The sequence below is a fragment of the Mytilus edulis genome, chromosome 3 (genome assembly GCF_963676685.1).
Source record: "Mytilus edulis chromosome 3, xbMytEdul2.2, whole genome shotgun sequence".
Classification (NCBI taxonomy): domain Eukaryota; kingdom Metazoa; phylum Mollusca; class Bivalvia; order Mytilida; family Mytilidae; genus Mytilus; species Mytilus edulis.
Window position 1 is genome coordinate 44,493,542 of NC_092346.1, and position 24,970 is coordinate 44,518,511.

At 31.0% G+C, this 24,970-nt stretch overlaps 1 protein-coding gene across 2 annotated transcripts in view; it reads left to right on the plus strand.

The window, feature by feature from the left end:
• The window catches only part of LOC139514272 (ubiquitin carboxyl-terminal hydrolase 34-like), a 79,748-nt gene that overhangs the window by 27,014 nt on the left and 27,764 nt on the right, over positions 1-24,970 (plus strand). For both annotated transcript variants that reach the window (XM_071303279.1, XM_071303278.1), the window contains exons 21-50: positions 287-369; positions 717-871; positions 1,522-1,638; positions 1,991-2,176; positions 2,573-2,776; positions 3,094-3,345; positions 5,101-5,289; positions 5,778-5,906; positions 6,213-6,335; positions 6,860-6,946; positions 7,190-7,276; positions 9,209-9,379; positions 9,607-9,727; positions 11,306-11,430; positions 12,477-12,638; positions 14,017-14,127; positions 14,794-14,970; positions 16,070-16,253; positions 17,022-17,185; positions 18,717-18,782; positions 18,976-19,122; positions 20,391-20,447; positions 20,679-20,756; positions 21,457-21,551; positions 21,802-21,971; positions 22,467-22,635; positions 23,046-23,124; positions 23,368-23,421; positions 23,793-23,924; positions 24,505-24,569. In XM_071303279.1, the coding sequence (XP_071159380.1) occupies positions 287-369; positions 717-871; positions 1,522-1,638; positions 1,991-2,176; positions 2,573-2,776; positions 3,094-3,345; positions 5,101-5,289; positions 5,778-5,906; positions 6,213-6,335; positions 6,860-6,946; positions 7,190-7,276; positions 9,209-9,379; positions 9,607-9,727; positions 11,306-11,430; positions 12,477-12,638; positions 14,017-14,127; positions 14,794-14,970; positions 16,070-16,253; positions 17,022-17,185; positions 18,717-18,782; positions 18,976-19,122; positions 20,391-20,447; positions 20,679-20,756; positions 21,457-21,551; positions 21,802-21,971; positions 22,467-22,635; positions 23,046-23,124; positions 23,368-23,421; positions 23,793-23,924; positions 24,505-24,569 (3,939 nt within the window). The remainder of the gene's footprint in view (positions 1-286; positions 370-716; positions 872-1,521; positions 1,639-1,990; positions 2,177-2,572; positions 2,777-3,093; positions 3,346-5,100; positions 5,290-5,777; positions 5,907-6,212; positions 6,336-6,859; positions 6,947-7,189; positions 7,277-9,208; positions 9,380-9,606; positions 9,728-11,305; positions 11,431-12,476; positions 12,639-14,016; positions 14,128-14,793; positions 14,971-16,069; positions 16,254-17,021; positions 17,186-18,716; positions 18,783-18,975; positions 19,123-20,390; positions 20,448-20,678; positions 20,757-21,456; positions 21,552-21,801; positions 21,972-22,466; positions 22,636-23,045; positions 23,125-23,367; positions 23,422-23,792; positions 23,925-24,504; positions 24,570-24,970) is intronic.

Below are 24,970 nucleotides of genomic sequence, written 5' to 3' on the forward strand. Positions count from 1 at the left end.
CTGTAGCAAAAGTATAGGTAGTGTAATGATATGTTAAGAGACACTTCAAAGTATATAGGTATTAAGAAGATATCAAACAAACGTCTGTTATTAAACTTTTTAAAAAACTATTTGTTGGAAGTTTCTGATGTGAGATGAATTAACAAATGAAGAGTTATCTATAAATACTATAAAATATTAGTTCCATGATGATGTTTTTTTTTGGTTATTTTCCTTAACTTACAATTGCAAATATTTCAGGCTAATGAAAGGTAATTTATGCAATGCATTAATCTTTATTTTACAGATATAGTCATAAAGAACAGATACAAGTAAGACTGTCATTCCTGACATGTGTGTTCTCAGCCATGGGTTCACCAGATGGATTTAGTAAGTGTTATTCATTTGTTATTCATGTAAGCTATTTGTTTCTGATTTTTAAAATTTTCAATGATGCATATATATAAATGTTTTTCTTTTTATAGCTGAATTTACTGTGTTGTGTTATGGAAATTTTTCAGAAGATCAACAACCGATTCAGTTTGATAAGAATGGAAAAATATTTCATTTTGAATATCAATATACATCCTATAAACATTAAAAGAGAGTGTTGGCTGCATGTTTAAGTTAAGGATTTGAAAGATTATCTTAGCATATATAAAAAAAAATTCATTCGCCTTTTTAACATGGGTTTTATAATTGAATCAAACAATCTATTTATATTTTTACCTTCTCAGGATTGAACTTGGAGCAAGTGGATACACTGTGGAGATGTGTAGCTTTAGATCCTGAGTGTTCAGATGAATGTTTAAGTTGGTTTCTCAATCAGGCTAAAAGTAAAGATCATCATGCTATGGGACTGGAGACATTTAAACACATCTTCCTAGAAAAGGTTAGTATTTGTAAAACCGTAAAAGAGCTTTTATTCATGATTGCCAGTTTTCATTGATTGCTAACAAAATGTTGGTTGATGAGTTCTTGTATTTGTGACTTTGAACTTGGCAATGTAAAAATAAATAAAAATCAGTATTTTGTTAGGTATTGTAAACAATGGAATTATTTTGAATGCATATGGTGTGAATAAAAGTTCTTTCGAGGATTTCAAATATTTGTTGTCTGAAGTTTTACAGAGTTATAATTTCTAAAAACCAGATACAATTTCAGAATTTATACATTGAAATTAGAGAAAAAAATAACATTACACACTAATGCTATATTTTAGTAGAAGTTTCACAATGCACCTTATCTCTATTTGGAAATCTGTTCCTCTTGACCCGAGAATCTGTTCCTCTTTAATTTTGACCTCATACAACAATCACTTTTCCATTGTGGTGTCAAAATTTTACGGGAACTTGTGTGACATCCAGCAATGGCGGACAAATAGGGGTAAGGTGTATGAAAGAAGCAGTGGTGTCAAACAGTTTTCATTGAAGTAGCAAAAAGTGTCATTAAAATCTGTTAATTTGAAACTTGTTGTGCTTATCAAAATTGATATATTAAATCAAGAATAGAGATTTCATATTATTTAAATCTATATTACAGATGCACCAGTTAGAACCAGAGAATATGAGTGTAACAGGGCTGAATTTGTTTCAACAGTTATCACATCTGACTAGGATTGCTAATGCGTCATTTGATACAACTTTGTCAGAGGATGAGGTAAGGAAGACAGGAAATTTTAATATAATTTTTCGTAATTTCACAGGTACACTTGTAAGATTTGTCAATTTTTTTTTATGATGCAATAAAAGGTGTACCAATAAATTTTATGATATTTGTATTCTTCATTAAAGTCAAATGATACTATTCTATAAAAAGGTAACAATTTCTGAATTTTGTGAAGTTTATTTATTAGCGTTTGCATCAGGTGTCCACATCTAAGCAAGCTAGTCTAAACAAGTTGGAATAGAAAAATAACTCTCCAAAACTTTTAGTGCACATCTTTTTAATGAAAATGTTGAAGGTATTTTTAATAACACAATTTAAGTATGCTTTTATATATAATTTGTAGGTGTGTGGTATTGACCAGCTGTGGTCTATAGCATTACGTGCCAATAATACAGATGTCAGTATTACAGCTATACAGATATTAAATTGTTACTATATCAATTATGGTAACGGTCATCTGGAGAAAGAGGAGGAGTTTATCAAAAGATGTATGGAAAGTTTGGTTCAGACACTTACAGATATAGAAAAGGTATGAAATAGTCCAGTAATGATATGATTCAATAACAGGTAGAGACATGCTTTGATTTTGACAGTTTAAAAGATACAAAGGAAAAAAATATACAGAATTAGAAATATCATTTGAAAAAAGTATTACTTAACATCTTCTACAGGAAAAAATATGGCCATCCTTGGAGATGAAATAACTATTGTTTTTCTGTAAAAAGGGCAATAAAAAATATAAAGTTCTGTTAAAAAAATCTCATGCGAGTATTTTGCATCTATCAGTTTTCTAGATATACAATGTATTGAATAAAAATTGTCTGGGAACAATGCAGTTGAAGTACAAGTTGGTAGGTGCAGTATGTTTCTAGATAGAAACCTTCTCTGTTACTGTATGTATATTCTCCTATGTTTTTTTTCATAGAGTCCAGAGACAAATTTACTAGTGATTCAAAGAGGATTAGTTTTACTGAAGAACCATTTGGAAGCTTTCAGGAAACGTTATGCCTACCATTTACGTAACTGGCAAATAGATTGCAGAGGAATACAGAGTCACCAGAGAAATATCCAGGAGAAAACATCAGCCAATATACGTGTTGTATTACAACCAGCTGGAATGGCAGAAAAGGTAAGATTGTTCATATTAAGGTTCATGAATTCAAACTCCTTGTAAACTGTAGAGGTCTTCAAGTTGCAGTTTTGCAAGTAAGCAGCAACATATGAGATTCAGATTTTTAATCATTTATGTTTGAAAAGTTATTTTTACTCATTTAGACTTTATTGTATATTTGTCACTGCACATGACATAAACTGCAATCATCATTTCATGAGTGCACATTCCACACATGAAATATAGAAAAGCAATTCCTTTCACCCAAATTTCCTTCTTGTAAAAGTCCATGAAATTTGTGTTAATATTTCGTAATTTTTATATTTTTTCGTCAGACTCCCCTGGAGTTGTCATTAACAGATCTTGTAGCAGAATTAAGAGCAGAAGTGGCCAGATGGTGGGAGGGGCTACACAAACAGCAGATGCAGAGACACCAAGCTGAAGGAGGAAAAGGAAGTTCATTGTTATCACCAATCTTAGGAGCCATGTTAGGTGATGGTCCCATACGTATGATTACATTAGGACAAGAACTAACTGTAGATATGGATGAGAAAACTCTTGGAGAAATGCAGTTTAAAGATATGCAGGTAATTTCAGTCTAGATTTTGATATAGCAGTTTTTGATCTGGAAATTTAAGAATGTTCTTGATTTTATATAATATACTATATGTGTTGCTGAGCTTCATTATTTTATACGCCCGTCGTATTATGGTATACCGTTGTCCGTCCGTCCGTCGTACCGTCCGTCCGTCTGTCGTCCATACTTCGGACAATAACTCAAAAACACTTTCACCAATTTCCATGAAACTTAAGTGAATTGTTTATATCTATTGATGTAACTTGTAAGCTCCCTTTCGTTTTTTTTTTAATTTCAGATTTTAAGTTTTGGATTTATGGGGCTTTATTCATAAAAAAGGGGGGATTTTCAACACTTCGGACAATAACTCAAAAAGGCTTTCACCAATGTCCATGAAACTTTGGTGAATTGTTTATATCTATTGATGTAAGCTCCCTTTCAATTTTTATAAATTTCAGATTTTTGGATTTATGGGGCTTTATTCATAAAAAAAGGGGGATTTTCAACACTTCCGACAATAACTCAAAAAGGCTTTCACCAATGTCCATGAAACTTTGGTGAATTGTTTATATCTATTGATGTAAGCTCCCTTTCAATTTTTATAAATTTCAGATTTTAAGTTTTGGATTTATGGGGCTTTATTCATAAAAAAAGGGGGATTTTCAACACTTCCGACAATAACTCAAAAAGGCTTTCATCAATGTCCATGAAACTTTGGTGAATTGTTTATATCTATTGATGTAAGCTCCCTTTCAATTTTTATAAATTTCAGATTTTAAGTTTTGGATTTATGGGGCTTTATTCATAAAAAAAGGGGGATTTTCAACACTTCGGACAATAACTCAAAAAGGCTTTCACCAATGTCCATGAAACTTTGATGAATTGTTTATATCTATTGATGTAAGCTCCCTTTCAATTTTTATAAATTTCAGATTTTACATTTCCGTGTTATGAATTTTTATGCTTTAAAAAGGGGGGATTTTCCAATTTTGGGACAATAACTAACACTTTCACAAAATTTTATGCAACTTTGATAAATTGTTTATATCTATTGACATAAGCTCCCTTTCCATTTTTATAAATTTTAGATTTTACTTTTTCTTAAGTAATGAATTTTTATACTTAAAAAAAGGGGGATTTTATGAAACTTTGGTGAATATATTAATGTAACATCCCTTTTGATTTGTATATATATTTCTAGTTGATCATATAAATTCATTTAAAGCATAAATGACAAGTTCAAAGAGCAACGGGCGTATCATGCGCTAAAGCGCAGCCCTTTATTATATAAGGCTGTTAGTTTTCTCGTCTGAATTGTTTTACATTGTCATATCGGGGCCTTTTATAGCTGACTATGCGGTATGGGCTTTGCTCATTGTTGAAGGCTGTATGGTGACCTACAGTTGTTAATGTCTGTGTCATTTTGGTCTCTTGTGGACAGTTGTCTCATTGGCAATCATACCACATCTTCTTTTTTATAATCTGGTGTATAGGGTCAAACTGCTATGTTATTCCCAAAATTAAAATGTTATGGGAAAACAAATGTACATTTGCAAAAAAAAAAAACCAGTTATATATGATAATGAGAAAGATAATACAGAAAACATGGGAGAAATTTGAGGTAAATTGAACTTTCATAATCCAACAGAATTTCTAAAAAAATACACTAAGCTCTTAATCAATAAGCACTTTAATCAATAAGCAATTTTACTAGGATATGATGGGATATGATGAAATTGTTTTATGACTTTACTATTTCTTACAGCTTGTATTTGTATCAGTTGGAGCTAGCAGACCTCCCAGGAAAATGGATGGCAGTTTGCCCTCATCCTGCCTGCCCTCACCTGTATCAGAAAAATTACCTGTAACATTACTCATCAGAGAACCTCACTTCCAACAACTGTTTATGTTATTAGAAGAACTAAGTAAACTGGATTTCAACTTCTCTAAAATGGTAATTACTTGTATTTAATATTATCTTGCAGTTAAATGATCTGTTTTACATCACTTGATGAAATAGAAGAGACATGGTATACTAATATATAACACAAATTCACCACTCCATTGAAAAAGCCTGATGCAAGGCAAAAGTATTTTTAATTCTATTCTTTATCTTAAAGTTGCAGTGATACCATGAACACAGAACGAATCCTCAAAACTCACTGCAAATTCAAGAATGTCTGTAGTATAGTTTTGCACAGAATTCCTTGCTAGCATTTAATCTGTGCATTCCAAAGCAGCGATGCTTTGTAAAGTGGGATAAAATAACCGACAAATGAGAAACTAACATATATGCTCATACTTTGTCTAAAAATCTCATTGTTAATTCCATAGACAATACAAACTATTCATTGATATATGAACAGAATAAATTCATTTTATAAAATGTAACACTATACACTTTATTCTATCAGTTCCCTTTATTTTAAATCCATTTTACAGGAAAGCCAGGAGAGAAGAGGATTACAGACAACAGCCAGAATCTTGTCTAGAAAAGTCTGGGAGCTGCTCATGTTATTACCTACTAACCAGAGTATGCTAGAGGGATTCAAACAAATCGTATCTGAAGATGTAAGCATACCAATTTCACAGAAGTTATAGTAAAACGAAAGAGAAGTTATTGGTTTTATAATTTATAGATACATGTGGAAAGTATATTTGAATTAGGACTATTTATGGAAACTTTAGTGAAAAATTTGTTTAAACTTTGTTCACCTATTTTTTTCAAATTACTTTTGGGATATCCTATAGTAACCACGTACTTTTCCATTGCTCTATGTTCGGACAGGGGTATCATTTTGATAAATTTAGCAGTACCTCTTTGTTTTTGTTTTTGAATTCAGTGCCTTTTCTAATGTTATATTTCTTTTGTTATAGTGTGACGAACAGAAGGCTTCATGGAATGCATTGTTAGATTCTGTAGGACCTCATAAGTTGATGTACTCCTTACAGATAGTAGAGACATTGTCAAGACCAGTCAGGAATCGTAAAAGATCTTTTGTAAGTACTGCTATGTATGACAATCATCCTCAATAAAAGTATAAAATGTGGAACTATTAAAAGAGAAAAATTATGGCTTGAATTATGATAAACAAGAAAAAAATATGCCGGATAGCAACCAATCAGAGCCACTGAACTAACTGACTGGGACACCAACCAGAGCCACTGAACTACCTGACTGGGACAACAACCAGAGCCACTGAACTACCTGACTGGGACACCAACCAGAGCCACTGATCTACCTGACTGGGACACCAACCAGAGCCACTGATCTACCTGACTGGGACACCAACCAGAGCCACTGATCTACCTGACTGGGACATAAAGAATGTGGCAGGGTTTATATTAGACATTGGTGTTACAACATAAAATCAAAATGTAAAAATCAGTTTTCCACTTGAAAGGGCTTTAAGATTGGCATGAAGCAAAAGTAGTTGATTTTTATGCATCTGAATCACCATTCACTCTTTTAATCTATTGCCATAAAAGCATTGATTTCATTATATAAATGATTTAATTTTTAGATGAGATCTGGTGGTGGAGATTCTATCATGAGTACTGATTCAGAAATGGATGTCACAGAAAATCCTGAAGAAATATGGAGTCAGAAGGTTGGTTAGAAGAAAATAACTTTTGTTGTAGTAAAGTTAAAAAGCAAGAAGTTTTCTATATAGACAGAGGTATATGTTTAAAAGAAGGAGGATAAGATTATTCAGTTACAACTTTTTTCTTTGAACTTTGAATTTAAAAACAGTTCTGTTGATCAATATCTGAATGTTGATTGATATATTTATGTTTTACTGGGACATTCTTATATGTTAATTTTACCTTTGTATTTATTTTATTTGTTTCAGTTTATTACAAAAGGAGGACTAAAGCATCTGTTGAATGTATTTAAGTCTGGTAGTTTACAAGCGAATGAAGATGAAGAATGGAGTCAGGTAATTTGATAATATTTTCAATCATTTTTTCTATGAAATTTTGTATGAGGAATTCATAAACCCAAAATATAAATAATTTACAGAATCTATTTTTCTGAAAACTCAATATGTTTGTGTTTATACATACAGCAAAATAATTTTGACTTCTTGATCTTTTTTTCCTGTATCAGGTTAAAGTTTTTCAGTCAAGGTAGTTAATCATGAAGTTGTAATTACATCAACTTGAAACTTATTGCACTGTTCATTATGATGGGTATCTATTACAAATTAGGGTTTTGTCTCAGGTATAACAGTGTACTGATCAGGATAAAGCTTGAGTTTATGGTGACTTGAGAAACACCAGTATCACTCAGATTACAATTCTACCTTGACAGGTAAGTTTGTATTAAGCCTATAAAATACTTATTTAGCCTTGAGAATTGAAAGGTCAGTTTATCCCATTCATACAATAGAAGTTTACCTATAAGGGTCAGAATGGGGTTTACAGAATAGAGAATACATGTAATAGCAACAAAAAATAGAGAATAGAGAAAATTAACAACAAAATAAAGAATAGAGAATAATTTAAAGCGGTGCAAAAGTATAAAAAATAACTGTGCAAAATAAAAAGGTAACTTAGGTAACTGTAATGCAATACTGATAATATAATGATCAATGTACAAAATTGATAAATAATCTTGTAACAGAAAGACTAAATAATAAAATCATTTACATGAGAATTTTACAGAATGAGAGTTATTTTTAAGGCTATTAAAAGAAAAATGCCCTAAAAATTTAAAGAATACAGATATTAAAAAAAACCTTGCAGGTCCTCATGTCATTTAAATTGTCAAAATTTGGGACACATCTAGTCAAACTGGTTTTAAACTAGACATCTAGTCAAACTGGTTTGGTATAACTGACTGTTTCTTGCCCTAGATGTCTATTTCACAGTGATCTTATGTGTGTGTGCTAAGAGTACATTGTACTGTCATATTTATTAGTTTTCTGTTGGGACATGACCTACATTGTTAACATGCAAAGCAGTGGCTTGAGATTTCAACTGATATTAGTATAATAAATTGATATGTGAAATTATATATCCTGGTTGATGATGGTTTTTTTGGGGACCAAGATGTTTCCTTCATTCTTGTTCACATTATGATTAGTTTAACCTTCAATGCAAATATAAAGATAGAAAAGTTTCAAATCTCATTTAAAATATTTTGCAACTAAATAATAATCTGTCAGATTTGGTGTAAACACAAAACAAGACAGTGTTATAAGATAACCTGCAAGCATTGTCTATTTCTATAATAGTCAAGCAGATAGTTTTTTTTATAACTGAAAAAAAATCACCTTGTAAAGAAATATTCAATTAAAAGGCCGAAAATAACCCCAAAAATTCAACATTAACAGATTTTTAACAATTAAATCAAGATGCACAAAGTTTTAAGTATTGGTCAGAATATAGGGTTCTTTTGTACTTTAACAATATCACAATAACAATAAAGTGAACTAAATTTTGGACAAGGTAAATGGCATGAAGCCAAATTTATCAACTTCTATTGTATGAATGGGATAAACTGACCTTTCAATTCTCAAGGCTAAATAAGTATTTTATAGGCTAAATACAAACTTACCTGTCAAGGTAGAATTGTAATCTGAGTGATACTGGTGTTTCTCAAGTCACCATAATGTAGTTTTTTACAATCAAGTTGTGGTCAAGTTAAAGTTTGGACCAAGATTTAGCAGTTCACTGAGCATGGAAATGTGATATAATGAATTGAGCATGGGTTGGTTCCATGGACACATATTCTTGTTTTGGACACTTTTAAAAGTAGCTTAATTTTTTTTACAATATGCTACATATTGATTTACCTTGAACTTGTTACAGTGGAAACATTGAATGTCTTTCTAATATGCTTTCATTATTTTACATTGAACCCACAGTGGAACCAGGAATGTCTTGCCTACCTGTTAAGACTAATCAGTCAGTTTTCTGTTGACTCATCTGATGCTGAAGCCGGACATGATGATGTATTTGAAACCTATGAAAGTCCTAGACGGAAAATGAAACGGAAAGGTGGAAATGAAAAGATTGTTATACCAAGGTTAAATAAGGTTAGTTATCTTAATATTTCATAGGTTGAATTCTATAAAACCTTTACAGAATCCAGTCAACTGATTAAATATTGGTTTGAATAAAAGGAAATGTTGATCATCTATCAATAAGACAGCAAGCCAGCATACCAAAAAATCAAGGTATATTTGAATGACTTTTTGGTTATATTATATTTTTTCTGAACATTTGAATTGAATATGTTGAAATACATTTGTTGTTCTTTCAGTCAACCTTGGCCATGTTGAACATAGACACAGGTTTGAGTATTCTGATGCAAATCTTATATGATGCTGCTGTACCTAGAGAATCTGGACCCATCCATACAGGAACATGGGGAAGAGCTGAAGGTATGTTTTACTGGGGATGATCCATTTAGGGACAAAATAAAAAGAGGGAGTTATAATAAGAGAGTGTCTATGAAATACTATTTAAGTGAATAAATGTAGGTAGCACAATACAAAGATTTTTCATCCCCAATCAGACACCTTTAAACTGATGTAATTCCACTCATCTTTCTTTAAATTTTATAAATGAGGTACCAAAAGAAAGAAGAATGATTAATCTTTCAAATTGTGATAATTTCATTATGACATAATTATTACATAATTAATTGTTATGTAATAAGTTGCCATATTGTGATGTCAATACTTGAATGAATTTAGCTTCTTTGTTCTTCATAGCATCCCAAAATATTTTATAGATTCTTGCACAACACAGTTTGACCTCCAAAACTGTCTCAGATTTTTCCTATTGCATTTCATTCTCTCATAAATCTTCAATGAAATTTGCAACATCAATTCATAAGAGACCACCAAATTCAATTGGGTATAAAATTTGTTCTATTGATGTTTTTGGAAATCTGAGACACAGTTTGGAGGTCAAGCTGTGTTGTACAAGAATCTATAAAATATTTTGGGATGCTATGAAGAACAAAGAAGCTAAATTCATTCAAGTGTAGACATCACAATATAGCAACTAATTACATAATAATTAATTATGTAATAATTATCATTATGATGAAATTATCACAATTTGAAAGATTAATCTTTCTTCTTTCTTTTGGTACCTCATTTATTAAATATAAAGAAGGATGAAATGAATTACATCAGTTTAAAGTTGTCTGATTGGGAGTGAAAAAATCTTTGTATTGTGCTACCTTAAAGTCATATGAAACCTCAAATTAAAAAAAAATATGCATCTGTTTTTTATAATTAAATGGATAGTTTTCATTATAAAACTTTTGTACATATACTTTTTTCTGAGGAACATTCTTTAATTTGTCCACATTTAGAAGAAGTTTACTTATTTTTAATTGCTTGCTTCCAGGAAGCAATTCGCCGACATATTTTCTGTATGCATAGTGACCTGAGCGTAACCCTCCTCGTAAAAATCCGGTGATCGCAATACGCATGGATCTGTCATTAAAATAAACAATTATCTGATTGTACATGTTAAACACGTGCTCAATACCCATGCTTTTTGTTATTTATTTACTATAAGGTGACAATCGGTAAACTTCGGCTTCAAAACACGGCATTTAATGAGCAGCCATATTTGTTAAATCATAACAGACAGAGAGAGAAAAAAAATTGACGATTATACGATATATTTGCGTAAATAATGATAAAATCGTGCACAGAGGATTTAGTTTGTGATATATACATGCATTGGTTCAAGAATTGGAAAAACATTTTTTTTCACCACTCACTCGTATCATATGACTTTAAGAAAGATAAATTTTTACTAAACAAAAAAGAAAGAAAAACCAAGCATCTTTAATAGGAGAAAGATTTATGGATATAGAATATAAATGGATATTTTTTATCACACAGGCATTGTTCCCTGTTGTTACTGGTAGCTCTTACACACATGCATTTATATCAAACAGACAGTGACTAGTACTATGTTATTATTTTTCTTTGCAGTTGTTCACTATTCCCTGTCATTTCTGGTATCCTGGACATACTCCTGTGATAATGTAAGACAGGCATTGTGCTCATCACCAAAGTTTGTTCCTTGGTTAAAACGACTGACGTTAGAAGCACCTGAGGTATAAAGAAATGGGAGAGATCTGTTTGCGCCAAAAATGCGTCCTTTTGCGCCACAACTTTTTTTCTCTAATGCTATGTTTGCGCCACCTGTTTAAAAATTACATGGTATCAATTGCGCCAAAAATAAAATATGCGATTGCGCCAATTTAAAGAAAAACATTCCTTAAACACAGAAAAAAATTTCTATTACTGTTTCCTGATTTAGAAGGCAAAAGGCAATCTAAAAGTGAATATAAATTAAATGTCCATTCCTGAATCCATGCATTGCATGCAAAAACATCTTCTGCCCCGCATACAAAGAAATTTCAAGTTAGCTTCACAACCGAGAATAACAATGCCACTGTCAATATCATTTACTAAAACAAACTCTTCTTCTTTATTTGTGATCACTATACCTCACTTAAATTTTTTGAAATTCTACTGAACTTTTTGGTTGGGCAGGGAACAGTTATCTTCTCTCTCTGTACATAGACTGTCTTATGCACTTCAAGTGATTTTTCTGTAGATGTTCCTCTTCATGATGGAATAGCTCCGAACATATGATCTTAGCTGATCTTTCGGATATATTTTCTGTAGCTTTTCTTTTGCATGCTGTTCGTAGTATTTGACGCTCTAACTTTTGTGGGTCTGTCTCATGTGTATGTGCAAGACTTCCCCTCAGACAAAAATGATACTAAATATATATTAATCTTTAATATGTACAATCAATATGTGTTCAGGTAAATTGGCGCAAATGAGTTTCGAAAATTGGCGCAATTGATACATTTGAAGAAAAAAAAATTGACGCAAAAGGAGTGTTGCCAAAGAAATACCATTTAATCTATTATATTCAATTTCAATCAGCATTGATTAATGTAGTCTTGAATGAATACATTGTTTGTTATTTCAAGATTAATTAATTTTTTTCACACTTTTAATTTATTATAAAATGTTTTTGATACAGGGCTGGGTGTTTCAAATATATGATTTTCCATTTAGAAATTGATGTAACATTATGATAACAATCCATTTGTTGAAGGATTTTTAATTATTCTTCTTTTTTCAGCCATTTGTAAGACGTGAAGCCTGTATGGGATTATACAGACTATGTCTTGGTAGAACTACAGATGGAAAAACAGGTTACCCCTTGCTGATCCCAATGATTACAAATCTGCTGTCATTCCTTGACAATGCCCTGTCAATTAAACCACAGAAAACATATACTGATGTAAGTAACAAGAAACTTGAACTATTTTTTTTTTATAGAAATGATCACTATCTGGGACTATTATACTAACGGGACTGGAAACAGATCAATATGTTGAGATTTCATTGCCCTGATAGCGGATTATTTATTTTTTGTTTTGATTTGAAATAAAGAACAAATATTCAATTAATTAGTTTAAATGCAAAATAATAGTTATTGTTTATGAAAAATTATTAGTAAGTAATTATTATATTACTGTTGAAAATAATCAGATATAGTCAAAATGACGGCACTTTACTTGACCGCTAACAAAAACAACGTGTCAAAGGTTAACAGATCGTAAATAACCCTGACAAAAAGTGTGCAATAAAAACAATGTTGACAATTTCAGTTCATAATTGATTCATATAACAAAAGTTACTCGGGTCTCATGAAAATATAGCTAGTTAGTGCCACATTGTTTTGAACTTTTGTGAGCTTCCTGTTTACACCAAATTTTCAATATGGCTTAGCACGGTCGGGCCTTCTTTTGTAGTTCTAATTGTGGAACCTAGTGTACATATCTTTACGAAGTCATATTCTAATGCCGCCTGAAGACCATTACTAAGCAAAATTAACCAATATTGCACACATAAAAAGTATTATGCAATTTTATAGGAACAGGAATGTATTTGAGCCATGCATGTGGGTTCCGGTTGTGAGGAAAAAGTTTTTTTTTTACATTTTCACTTTAAAAAGTGACAATAAAAATAGGCATATCCAAACTATAACCTATACATATGATTGTACAACATTGCAGAACTTGCATATCTCTTTTCATTTAAAAGTTATAAGAAATTTCATGAATCGTATACTTTTTTCCACATCGTCCCCATGCTATTTTCATCCTGAAAATTTCAGTCTTTATATGTTATGTTTACACTTATGGCAGGATTTGGTGATTAAAAAAAACTGTCAAAGATTGAGATATCTTTTATCAATATTAGTAATCATGTTTATATTAAGGATTATCAATTCAAATAATTATAAAATAGTAAATAACAAATTACTGAAATTATAAGATCATGGCACGCTGTCACTGTCAAAACAATGTGGCGTATCAATAAATAATGCAGGTAAAGTCTCATTCTAACGACTGTGATGTAGATATTATTACACTGATTGGTGTAACGGTTTCCAGTCCCGTTAGTATAATAGTCCCAGTCACTATACAGGACAAAGAAATTATTGAAATTTTTATGGTAACGGTTTTGATGAAATTAAAATACAATAAAGAAAAACAATTATCCCCTCAAATACAGATAAGAAAAGCTCTAAAAGTAATTGAATTTAATTGATAAAGAGGAGGTTAAAACATAGTTTATTTGTTAAATGCATTGAATTATGTATTTTAAAATAGGCTGATGGTTTTAAGGAAAAAGAACCTCATGGACCAGGTTGTAGAGATTACTTCTGGCTAGTGTGTAGATTTGTTGACAGTATTTCTAAAGAGGATGCTAAACCTGAATCAGTAAGTGGCTTTTAATCAGTTGAATATGTTATATTGTAGCTCATAATCCTGTTTTATTACATTGCTTGGCAGTTAAATGACCCTCATATGAATAAAAGGAGTAAAGGGATATATATTAATAAGAATGCAACTTAACAACACTATAGGTTGCACTTTTTAATTATAACTTTCTCAAACCATGCCTCTTATGAGGAGATATATAATATTCATAAATAATTTGATTTGTTTATGTACTGGTTCCCAGATATGATGTGTTTCATCTCATAGAGATATAACTTTGGACTGTTACCAGTATAAAAACATATTATTACTGTGAAAAATTGAATTCTGAATTAGGCACAAAGTAAAGGTGGAGGTAGTACAGAATTTTAGTATAAGTTTTAAACTATTTTAAGATCAGGGCATATAAATGTTGAAAATATGCCGCAGAGCCCTATGTTTTGATCTTTGAGTAAAATGGTAGTGGATATCAACTTTTAATTCTAGGATATAATTTTACGAAACTTCATAGTTAGAGTGGCACAGTTTTTGTCGCAAAGGTTTCCTATAGAAAATTGCATTGTCTATATTTACAGAAAATCAACCTATAAAAGTAAAAAAATATGTCAATTAAGACATATATTCAGTACTCAAGAAAAATGTAAATTCACCTATTATATTTTTCAGGAAAGTGGATTGGATTTGAATGAATTAGCTAAGAAAGCAACCACATTGACTCTAAGCAGATCATACTACGAAACAAGACAAGGATTTGAGGAAGATGATGGAGTGATTGGAATGTTGAACTTGAGTACATCAATACTAAAACACAAACCAGCATTTAAAACTTCACCTGAGGGACAGGTAACTTGAGTACATCAATACTAAAACACAAACCAGCATTTAAAACTTCACCTGAGGGACAGGTAACTTGAGTACATCAATACTAAAACACAAACCAGCATTTAAAACTTCACCTGAGGGACAGGTAACTTGAGTACATCAATACTAAAACACAAACCAGCATTTAAAACTTCACCTGAGGGACAGGTAACTTGAGTACATCAATACTAAAACACAAACCAGCATTTAAAACTTCACCTGAGGGACAGGTAACTTGAGTACATCAATACTAAAACACAAACCAGCATTTAAAACTTCCCCTGAGGGACAGGTAACTTGAGTACATCAATACTAAAACACAAACCAGCATTTAAAACTTCACCTGAGGGACAGGTAACTTGAGTACATCAATACTAAAACACAAACCAGCATTTAAAACTTCACCTGAGGGACAGGTAACTTAAGAGGTTTTGCATCAATGTCGGAACAAACTGGCATTTCAACTTTAACAAACATAAAAGTTGCTTGTTCATTTCAATTCAGATGTACAAGTAAGCATTCAGGTTCTGTCTTTAATCTGTACATCAGGGTAATCAACAATAATATACTCAAAATAATGCCTGAAACTCAGATTATTATTCTTGAATATAACGAAAGATTTTAAAACTTCAATTGAGCAAAATACAGTGATCTCTATCATTGTGTACATTGTGCATTTTGAAACAAAAAATAGATAGTATATTGGTAAGTATGGAATAGATTTATACATGCATTTGGGATTAAGTTGCATTTCTTTTGAATGAATATGCTTTAGACTTGATTTATTACAGATGAGAAAGACTATCCTTGATAGCTAGCTTTTACATGCAAATCGCCTCTACAATCATAACAGATTGCAACATTATTAACTTCAAATATGTAGAGAAAATATGTAATACAATGCATAGAAGAAGATAGTTATGACCAGCTATAGTCATAAATCCATTTTTTTCTTCTTTCAAAAACATGTTAATCACAGAAATATTACAACATACAGTAGGCTGTAAACATGAATACTACATTCAAAGTTAGATCTGTAAAAGAGCTACTGATTATATTATTCATCTGAATTATATTTCAGGAATTTCTTAATGAAGTGTTTGATTTTCTGTTTGCCTTACCCAATCCCAAGAAGCGATACTTTCCAAAGTGTAAAAGTCAAACAGCACGAGGGGCAGCATATGATTTGTTGGTAGAATTTGTGAAAAATTGTGTAGAGAACTTCAGGATTTTACACAACAAGATGATGCAACAACATTCAAAAGGTAATGATGGATTATAAGTAAAGCAAGAACCATTAGATTTGTGACATGTTAAATTGAATCTGACCATAAAACCATGACTTTTTGGGGGGATATGGATTTATAATGAAACTATATCTTGAAATCTTGATGATGTAAGTGAAAACATGGATAAAATAATTTGATGTTTGAATTTCAATTATATGAAAAGATGGAGCCAGTAAATTTAAAACTAGAAAATTTCATGCCTCTAAACTCTGATGATTTTTACACCCCACCTACAATAGTAGAGGGGCATTATGTTTTCTGGTCTGTGTCCATTTGTTTGTCCGTCCATCCGACTGTCCCGTTTCAGATTAAAGTTTTTGGTCATGGTAGTTTTTGATGAAGTTAAAGTCCAATCAATTTGAAACTTTGTACATATGTTTCTTATGGTATGATCTTTATAATTTTAATGACAAATTAAAGTTTTTACCCCAATTTCACTGTCCACTGAACACAGAAAATGATAGTGTGAGTCGGGCATCTGTGTACTGGGGACACATTCTTGATTTTACTTGTGGAGTAATCGATCCAGCATTTCAAAATTTTTTTTTTAGGTACTGTCTTTTATCTATTGATTGTAATCACCTTCTTATATGCAAATTGCAAGAGTGAAGAGACATTTCTTATCTCACCATATGATCTACATAGGTAAATGTTGATGAACAACCCACCATGCTTTATTACTGAGGCTCCCTAATACATAATTATGTGAAATGACATAATGCAAATAACAAATCAATTTTGTAGATTCCCATTCTCAGTATCCTTGGGACTACTGGCCTCATGAAGATGGTAGATCTAAGTGTGGATATGTTGGCCTGACAAACCTAGGAGCTACATGTTACATGGCCACATGTATGCAACATTTGTATATGATTCCACAAGCTAGACAGTCAGTTTTACAAGCTAAGGTTAGTATACAGGTGAAATTACAGCTTTTACATTAATGCTAGCAAGACAAATCTTTGTTTGGCTTGCTTGCTTTGTTTGAATCAATGTTTGCTCAAGCATGGCAATTAAGATAGGCGGGGTTTCAGTCATGATACTTAAATTTTATTGGACGTTATGTTTTAGGTAAAGGACACTAAATTTTAAAACATCACATGACAATTATTCTCACATGTTTCCTTACCTGTAAATATACAATACATTCGTCAAAATTATCTCCCTATTACGCCAATTCATTTTCACAATCGTAGAAATGGAAGATAAAAATTTTTTTTCGAAGATATGCATTGTCATCATCCAACTTAAAAGACTGTCGTCTATAACTTTTATTAAAAAAAAAAAGCTTTTCGAACACACCTACTCTGATTTTGTGATTCATTACATATGTATTTCACTTGACCTATATATTTCATCTTTTAGTACTGTAATTTTTTTATGTTATACTTGACCTGTATATTTCATCTTTTAGTACTGTAATTTTTTTATGTTATACAGTCAACCTGTAGCTTTGCTATATAAAAATGATAGAATCTGAAGCGAGATGATGTATCAAATACTCTTGCTTTGTACATTTTTAAGACAAAATATTCATTTCAAACACACCCTAACATAAAAATGTGCACTCGATTTTCTCTTTTCAATACAATTGTTACCCATTTTTTAAATTTTTTTCTCTAGTCACATAATGGAAGGGCAGACACAGAAATAACTGAAATAACAGTTAATAAAAATATAAACTTTTTTTGCACTCGACGCAAAACTGTGGAAGGCCAGTTTCTCAGCCTCATACAAGAAAAAAGTTTATATTTCTCTTTCATTGACCAATTATTGTTTTTTTTACAGGTAAGGAAACATGTGAGAATATTTGTCATGTGATGTTTTAAAATTAAGTGTCCTTATTTCTAAACCTCAAACATAACGTCCAATAAAATTTAAGTATGATGTATACAAACTGAAGTCCCGCCTATCTTAATTGCCATGCTTGAGCAAACATTGATACAAACAAAGCAAGCAAGTCAAACAAAGATTTGTCTTGCTAGCATTAATGTAAAAGCTGTAAACATTTTCTTATGGGATAAGTGTCTTGTATACAAAGACATGTTATTAGCTTTTGGAAATGATGCCATCGATAGTTTATTGCCAAGATTAGACATTTGAAATTCTTAAAAACTGAGAAAGAAAAAATCTTGAATTTTCTGATAAAAATATTTCATTTGATGCATTAATGAATGTTAATCACATGTGATAATCAACCAGGTCTGAATGTGTGTTAGTGTATGCATGTGAAAACTATTGCATTTTCTAATTTCATTTTCTGATTAAGTTTTAAATTTCTAGTACATATAGACAGAATTCCATATTGTCTTTATTTTGCAATATATTTTTACATCAGTATACAATATATAAAATTGAGAATGGAAATGAGGAATGAGTCAAAAAGACTACAATCCGACCAAAGAGCAGATAACAGATATAATATGTTTATATTTGCAGTGTACAAAACAGAATCGTTACGAAGAGACACTGATTGAAATACAGAAAATGTTTGCATATCTTCAGGTTGGTATTTACTTCATAATTTTGGGTGAAGTTTTTATATTTATATAATGATAGTTGAATGCCAGATATGAATGAGCTTTACAGAATATTTAAAAGTATGTTAAATATGAGTAGATAACTTTCTTTACACTTAAGCATTGAATAAGTTGTCCATAAGTATAGTTGTATGTATATGAGTTTCAAAATATTGTAGGAAAGCGAGAGAAAAGCCTATAACCCAAGAAGTTTTTGTAAGACCTACACAATGGACAAACAACCATTAAACACTGGAGAACAGAAAGATATGACAGAGTTCTTTACAGATCTTATCAGCAAGCTTGAGGAAATGTCCCCAGAAATGGTACAGTCTTGTATACAAATCAAATATTTAAAAGAAAAAAATCTTAACAGTTATTTTGTATCATTCTTTAATTTCATAAAGTATTGTAATTACAATACTTTAGGTCAATTTTTATCAAATAGCTTAAGGTTTTTATTTGTGTGCATGAAAATGTCACATTCATAGTCAATTAGTAAATGATTTTTAAGAGAAGAAAATATATAAAAGATTTGAAAGCATCTCTTTGTATTGAGAAATTTAATATTTGCTTTTAAAAAAAATACTTGCATAAATAAGTACTGTAAACCGGGAAATTTTCGCGCCGTCTTTATTTCGCGATTTACTTACACGATCCTGATTCGCGCCGTTTTGAATTCGCGATGTCCCATTGGCCTAGATAAATATTTTCATAAATGATTTGGAAAGTGAACAGCTTTACATATATTTTAAATCAAATGATAAAATCAATTAGAAATCTTTTGTTTTCGGTTTATTAATGTTAAAGTAGATTAAAAGTTTGGCATGTTTCAATGCTCGTAAAAACACATACACAATAATAGAAAAGTAAACCTAATTAAGAATAAATTAAAATAAAAAGCTGTCAGGATTAATGCTAATTAATCGATCTTTTGATCTGATTAATCTTTGTGGTAGATTCAACGAGGTGATACCTTTATTACTGATTGACAGGTGTCATTAACATAATTTTAATGAGTGTTGTTTACATAACAATATCCGTAATATTCTATTCGTTTCAGTGAAATTACTGATTTGAGTTAAAGACATAACTTTTAACATTGCTTTTCATTAAGAGATACATTTATAATTTAAATTATATATTTGTCGTCTTTAAAATCAGTGTTCTACAGTAGTCCTATAGATATTCTATTCATATACATAAATATAAGACGATGTGGTATGGGTGCCAATGAGGCAACTCTCCATCCAAGTCACAATTTGTAAAAGTAAATGTAATTAAAAGAGTTTTTCCTTGATATTTTCGCGGTCGTTTTATTTTCGCGTTTCACTTCTTACCGCGAAAATAGCGAAAATAAAACTACCGCGAAAATTTCCCTGTTTACAGTATGGAACAGTAACAAGGTACAAGCAGTTGTAATTGCTATGTGAAATGATTGAACTTGGGAATTTTATGTTTGCTTGACAAATTGCAACCCTTAACAACAACAAAAATGCTTCTGGTTTATCATAAACAACAAACATTTTGTATTTCAACTTCTTCCTGACTTGCATATGAAGCCAATTACTTATCATTTGATATTCATTTCCAGAGGAAACTAGTCAAGAGTTTATTTGGTGGTGTGCTAACCAATAATGTGGTTTCTTTGGTAAGTACATTTTTATCTCTCAAAATATGAAATTTTGACTATTTGATAAACCATGTTTTAAGATACATTTACCAACCATCAAATATTAATGTATGTTCCTATACTGGATATTTGTGGAAAACCCCTTTAAATTTAAATGATAAAAACAAATCTTCAAACTTATTACCATATGGTCATCTAAATAACAGAGGAAATAATTGCGTAACATGCAATATTTTTAATATCTTTTAGGATTGTCCTCATGTCAGTAGAACTTTGGAAGAATTTTATACTGTAAGATGTCAGGTTACAGATATGAAAAATCTAAATGTAAGTAGAAATGACTTGAATAAAGTTTATATTTGTTACCAACTTGTACTGAAATATTGAGAAGATGCATCCACATGATTTGTACATGGAAAAACCTCAAATGTTTTTTTATTATGCCCCACCTACGATAGTAGAGGGGCATTATGTTTTCTGGTCTGTGCGTCTGTCCGTCCGTTCGTCCGTCCGTCCGTCCATCTGTCCCGCTTCAGGTTAAAGTTTTTGGTCGAGGTAGTTTTTGATGAAGTTGAAGTCCAATCGACTTCAAACTTGGTACACATGTTCCCTATGATATGATCTTTCTAATTTTAATGCCAAATTAGAGATTTTACCCCAATTTCACGGTCCACTGAACATAGAAAATGATAGTGCGAGTGGGGCATTCGTGTACTGAGGACACATTCTTGTTACAACTTAAAACTGATTTTTTTTTCTATTTTGTAAAAACAATAAGCCAGATATACATGAGACTAACAATTGAAAATGTATTTGTTTATAACATCAAAATATCATCTATATATCAAGGAAGGCAGGAAATTATAGCAAATTTGAACAATAGAAGTCAATTTCAATAAGAAGACATGCAAGGAATTTCAATATTCAGTTAACCAGCATCACCAAAGATAAAACAGACATTTATTAGCATAACAATGTTTTGGTGTCTAATTTACTTTGTATAGTTATGTATGAAATTTTCCTGTAGGAATCCTTGGATGAAGTAACAGTTAAGGACATGTTAGAAGGAGATAATATGTATACCTGTTCAAAATGTCAGAAGAAAGTCAGGGCAGAAAAAAGGTAAGAATGTACATCTCATTATTTTAAAAATTGTTTTCAATGAAAAGTTGCTCCAAGAAGCACTGTTATATACTTCTTGAACAGATATTTTTCTACTTGCATTTTTTCATGACTTTTATGTTTGAAATTTATGTAACCGAGATAGATTCAATTGCAAGAATGTTTTTTTTTTTCATGGCATTTTATATAGAGCTTTCTTTTGCATAGGAAGATTTATGGTTAATTTCATGTTTTGCATCATTTTTTTCAGGGCCTGTTTCAAAAGATTACCAAGAATATTATGTTTTAACACTATGAGGTATACATTTAACATGGTGACCATGCTGAAAGAGAAGGTCAATACACATTTCTCCTTTCCTCTCAGACTGGACATGTCACAATATATGGAGAAAAACCTGATGGGACCAGACAAACTCAAAGGTAGGAAAGCTATTACTGGTCCCTTACTCAACATACAGTCTAGGTAAGTCCAACTGGCAGTCATAGTTGTGTAAAGATTAATATATCCTTTGACTACTACATCAAAATGAGATTTAACCCTGCCTTGAAAATTTGATAAATACACTATTAATTTGGTTTTGTCCACTTGTATTTGATTAATTCTCTATGTTACTTGATAAACAACAATGTTGCATTCCTGTCATCTTGTATTCACTGGATGCAAAGCAAATAAATAATCAATTGAGCTGAAATGGGGAAGAAGATGTCAAGGAGGCAATTTAAAAAAAAAAGTGAAAAAACAATTCCACAAAATGCTACACAGAAAACTAAAGATCGAGAAACATGAAGTTCACCATAAAAAAGAAAAGGGGGAAAACAGAAATTTTATATTTCTGGTCATAATTGTTGATTAAAGGGTATCTACTATCTGTCTTGCTAACATTCATGTTATTTACAATTTTTTTTAATTTCAAGATGATGATGAAGATGATAAAATGCAGATTTTAGGAGAATATGAAGATAATGATAGCTATGATTATGAACTGATAGGGGTAACTGTGCATACTGGTACTGCTGATGGAGGACATTATTATAGTTTTATTAGGGACAGGTTACATAAATCAGAAAATGGACAAGACAAATGGTAAGTCAATGTTGTGGCTGTGTAGAAAATTGATATAAAAGCCAATTAGAATCAAACAAATTTTATTTCAGTAGCCCTTTTCAAAACTTATGTGTATTTTATTAATAATTTTTGTTTTTTAAACATATGTTTGTCTATACTTTAGACCTTGTATTAGGAAATATTTTTCCAAATTTAAATAACACATTTAATGAAATAATGTTTTTAACAGTTTATACACAATGGAGGAAAGTGGTTTTGATTATGAAAACAGTTTTGAATTATTATTTGTATTGAGAGAAGTTAGTTCAGGTGTCCAATAATTCATGCAATACCAACACTATCATTGAAAATTTTCAAGTTAATAGAAATATCAAAGTTTGTATAGCTGTTGATGCTGAATTATTCATTTTTTTCTTTTTACTTTATAGGTACTTGTTCAACGATGCTGAAGTGAAGTCTTTCGATCCTAGTCAGATAGCTCAAGAATGTTTTGGTGGTGAAATGACTGTAAGCTTTTATATTTCGTTTTTTTTCCCCTAGAAACTAAATGCTATATTATAATCATATACACTGGATGTTTAGCAACCAACAATCAATCAATATAATCATATAAGCAAATTATGAAGATAAATGATATGATTATGATAAGATACTGTAGATTTTAAGAATGTTTTTATCTTATTCATTCTTTTTGACTGTCTCTTTTTGTAGAAACAAGACTTTTGAAATAACTATGTATCTTTATTTCAGAGTAAAACCTATGACTCAGTGACAGATAAATTTATGGATTTCTCATTTGAAAAGGTAAGAAAAGATGTAGCATTAATGTTCTATATAGTGTTTTAAATTAAGATTGTCCTTCAATATTTTTTCACTACGCTACAATTGAAAAGATGCCACACTCAAATGTTAAATATTTTCATCATGCATTAACATTGATGATTGAAACAAGCTGATGTTTGCACTTGTTACAAAATGAGGACTGCTCTACATTAAAGGTTATTATTGGATTAAATTGAACTAAAAATGAATTATTAGTATACATATACACACTCCAGTGCTTTTCTAAACTAATCTTTTGCCTTTTGTGACACACCAAAAAGCTGCAATTTTTCAAATTTGGATACTGATGAAAAGAATACTTCTGTCTACACAATATTTTCTTACAATTGTAGACTAATAGTGCCTACATGCTGTTTTATGAGAGATGTTCACCCAGACCTGAGGATGAGAAGAAGTTAGATCTAGTAGAACAAACGATAGATCAACCAAAATTTAACTTTGAATTGACTAAGGAATTAGAAGAGGTAAGGCTATGTTACAAATCAAGCAAGTGTATGGCAATTTATTTTTGTTAAGATTTCACCATAATTTTAAGATTTTTTATATCACTTTTCTAATTTTTTTTGCTTGCTAAGTTCATTGGACCATATGCCCTATTTGTAATTGCATGGAACACGTTTTCTGACCATCCATTGTTTATTGTTAAGACAATTGAAATTTTCATGATCACCCTTTCATTATGTATTTTTATACCCCTTCCGTAGTGGAGGGGGCTTTAATTTTTATTTTTACCCTTGTTGATCTATAGGTTCGTACATCCCAAAATTGGTTTCTGTTCTCTAACTTTAGTGTGCATCAACCAAATTTTATGAAACTTATTCACAATACTTATCACCACAAAACACAGATCAACTTTGAATTTTGTTGACAGGATAAGTTTCACATTAATCACCTACATTCTGATAGCATAATTTCTATGTATCATTTTTTAAAACCTCATTAGTAATTAAATGCATGGAGCCATTTCTAAATTTACATACATATACAGTAATATAAAAGGTATTCTCAGTTTTTTCATACAGTGTTGCAACATTTTTATTTCAGTGGATTTGGCAAGACAACACACAGTTTTTACAAGACAAAAATATCTTGGATCACACTTATTTTGGGTAAGTTTATGATATTCTATTGTTTAAATGTATAACATTAAGAAAGATCTAACTGGGTCAGCATGACTACTGGAGTTCATGAATAATTTGATTTTAACTGTGATTTAGTTTTTTAGTTTATATATAATTAACATCAATCTGAATTAACCACATGAAAATATAACATGCATTGATAAACTGATGAATGGCTTACTACTTATTAAATTCATTTTTAGCTCACCTGGCCCAAAGGGCCAAGTGAGCTTTTCTCATCACTTGGCGTCCGTCGTCATCGTCGTCGTTAACTTTTACAAAAATCTTCTATGAAACTACTGGGCCAAATTTAACCAAACTTGGCCATAATCATCATTGGGGTATCTAGTTTAAAAAATGTGTCCTGTGACCCAGCCAACCAACCAAGA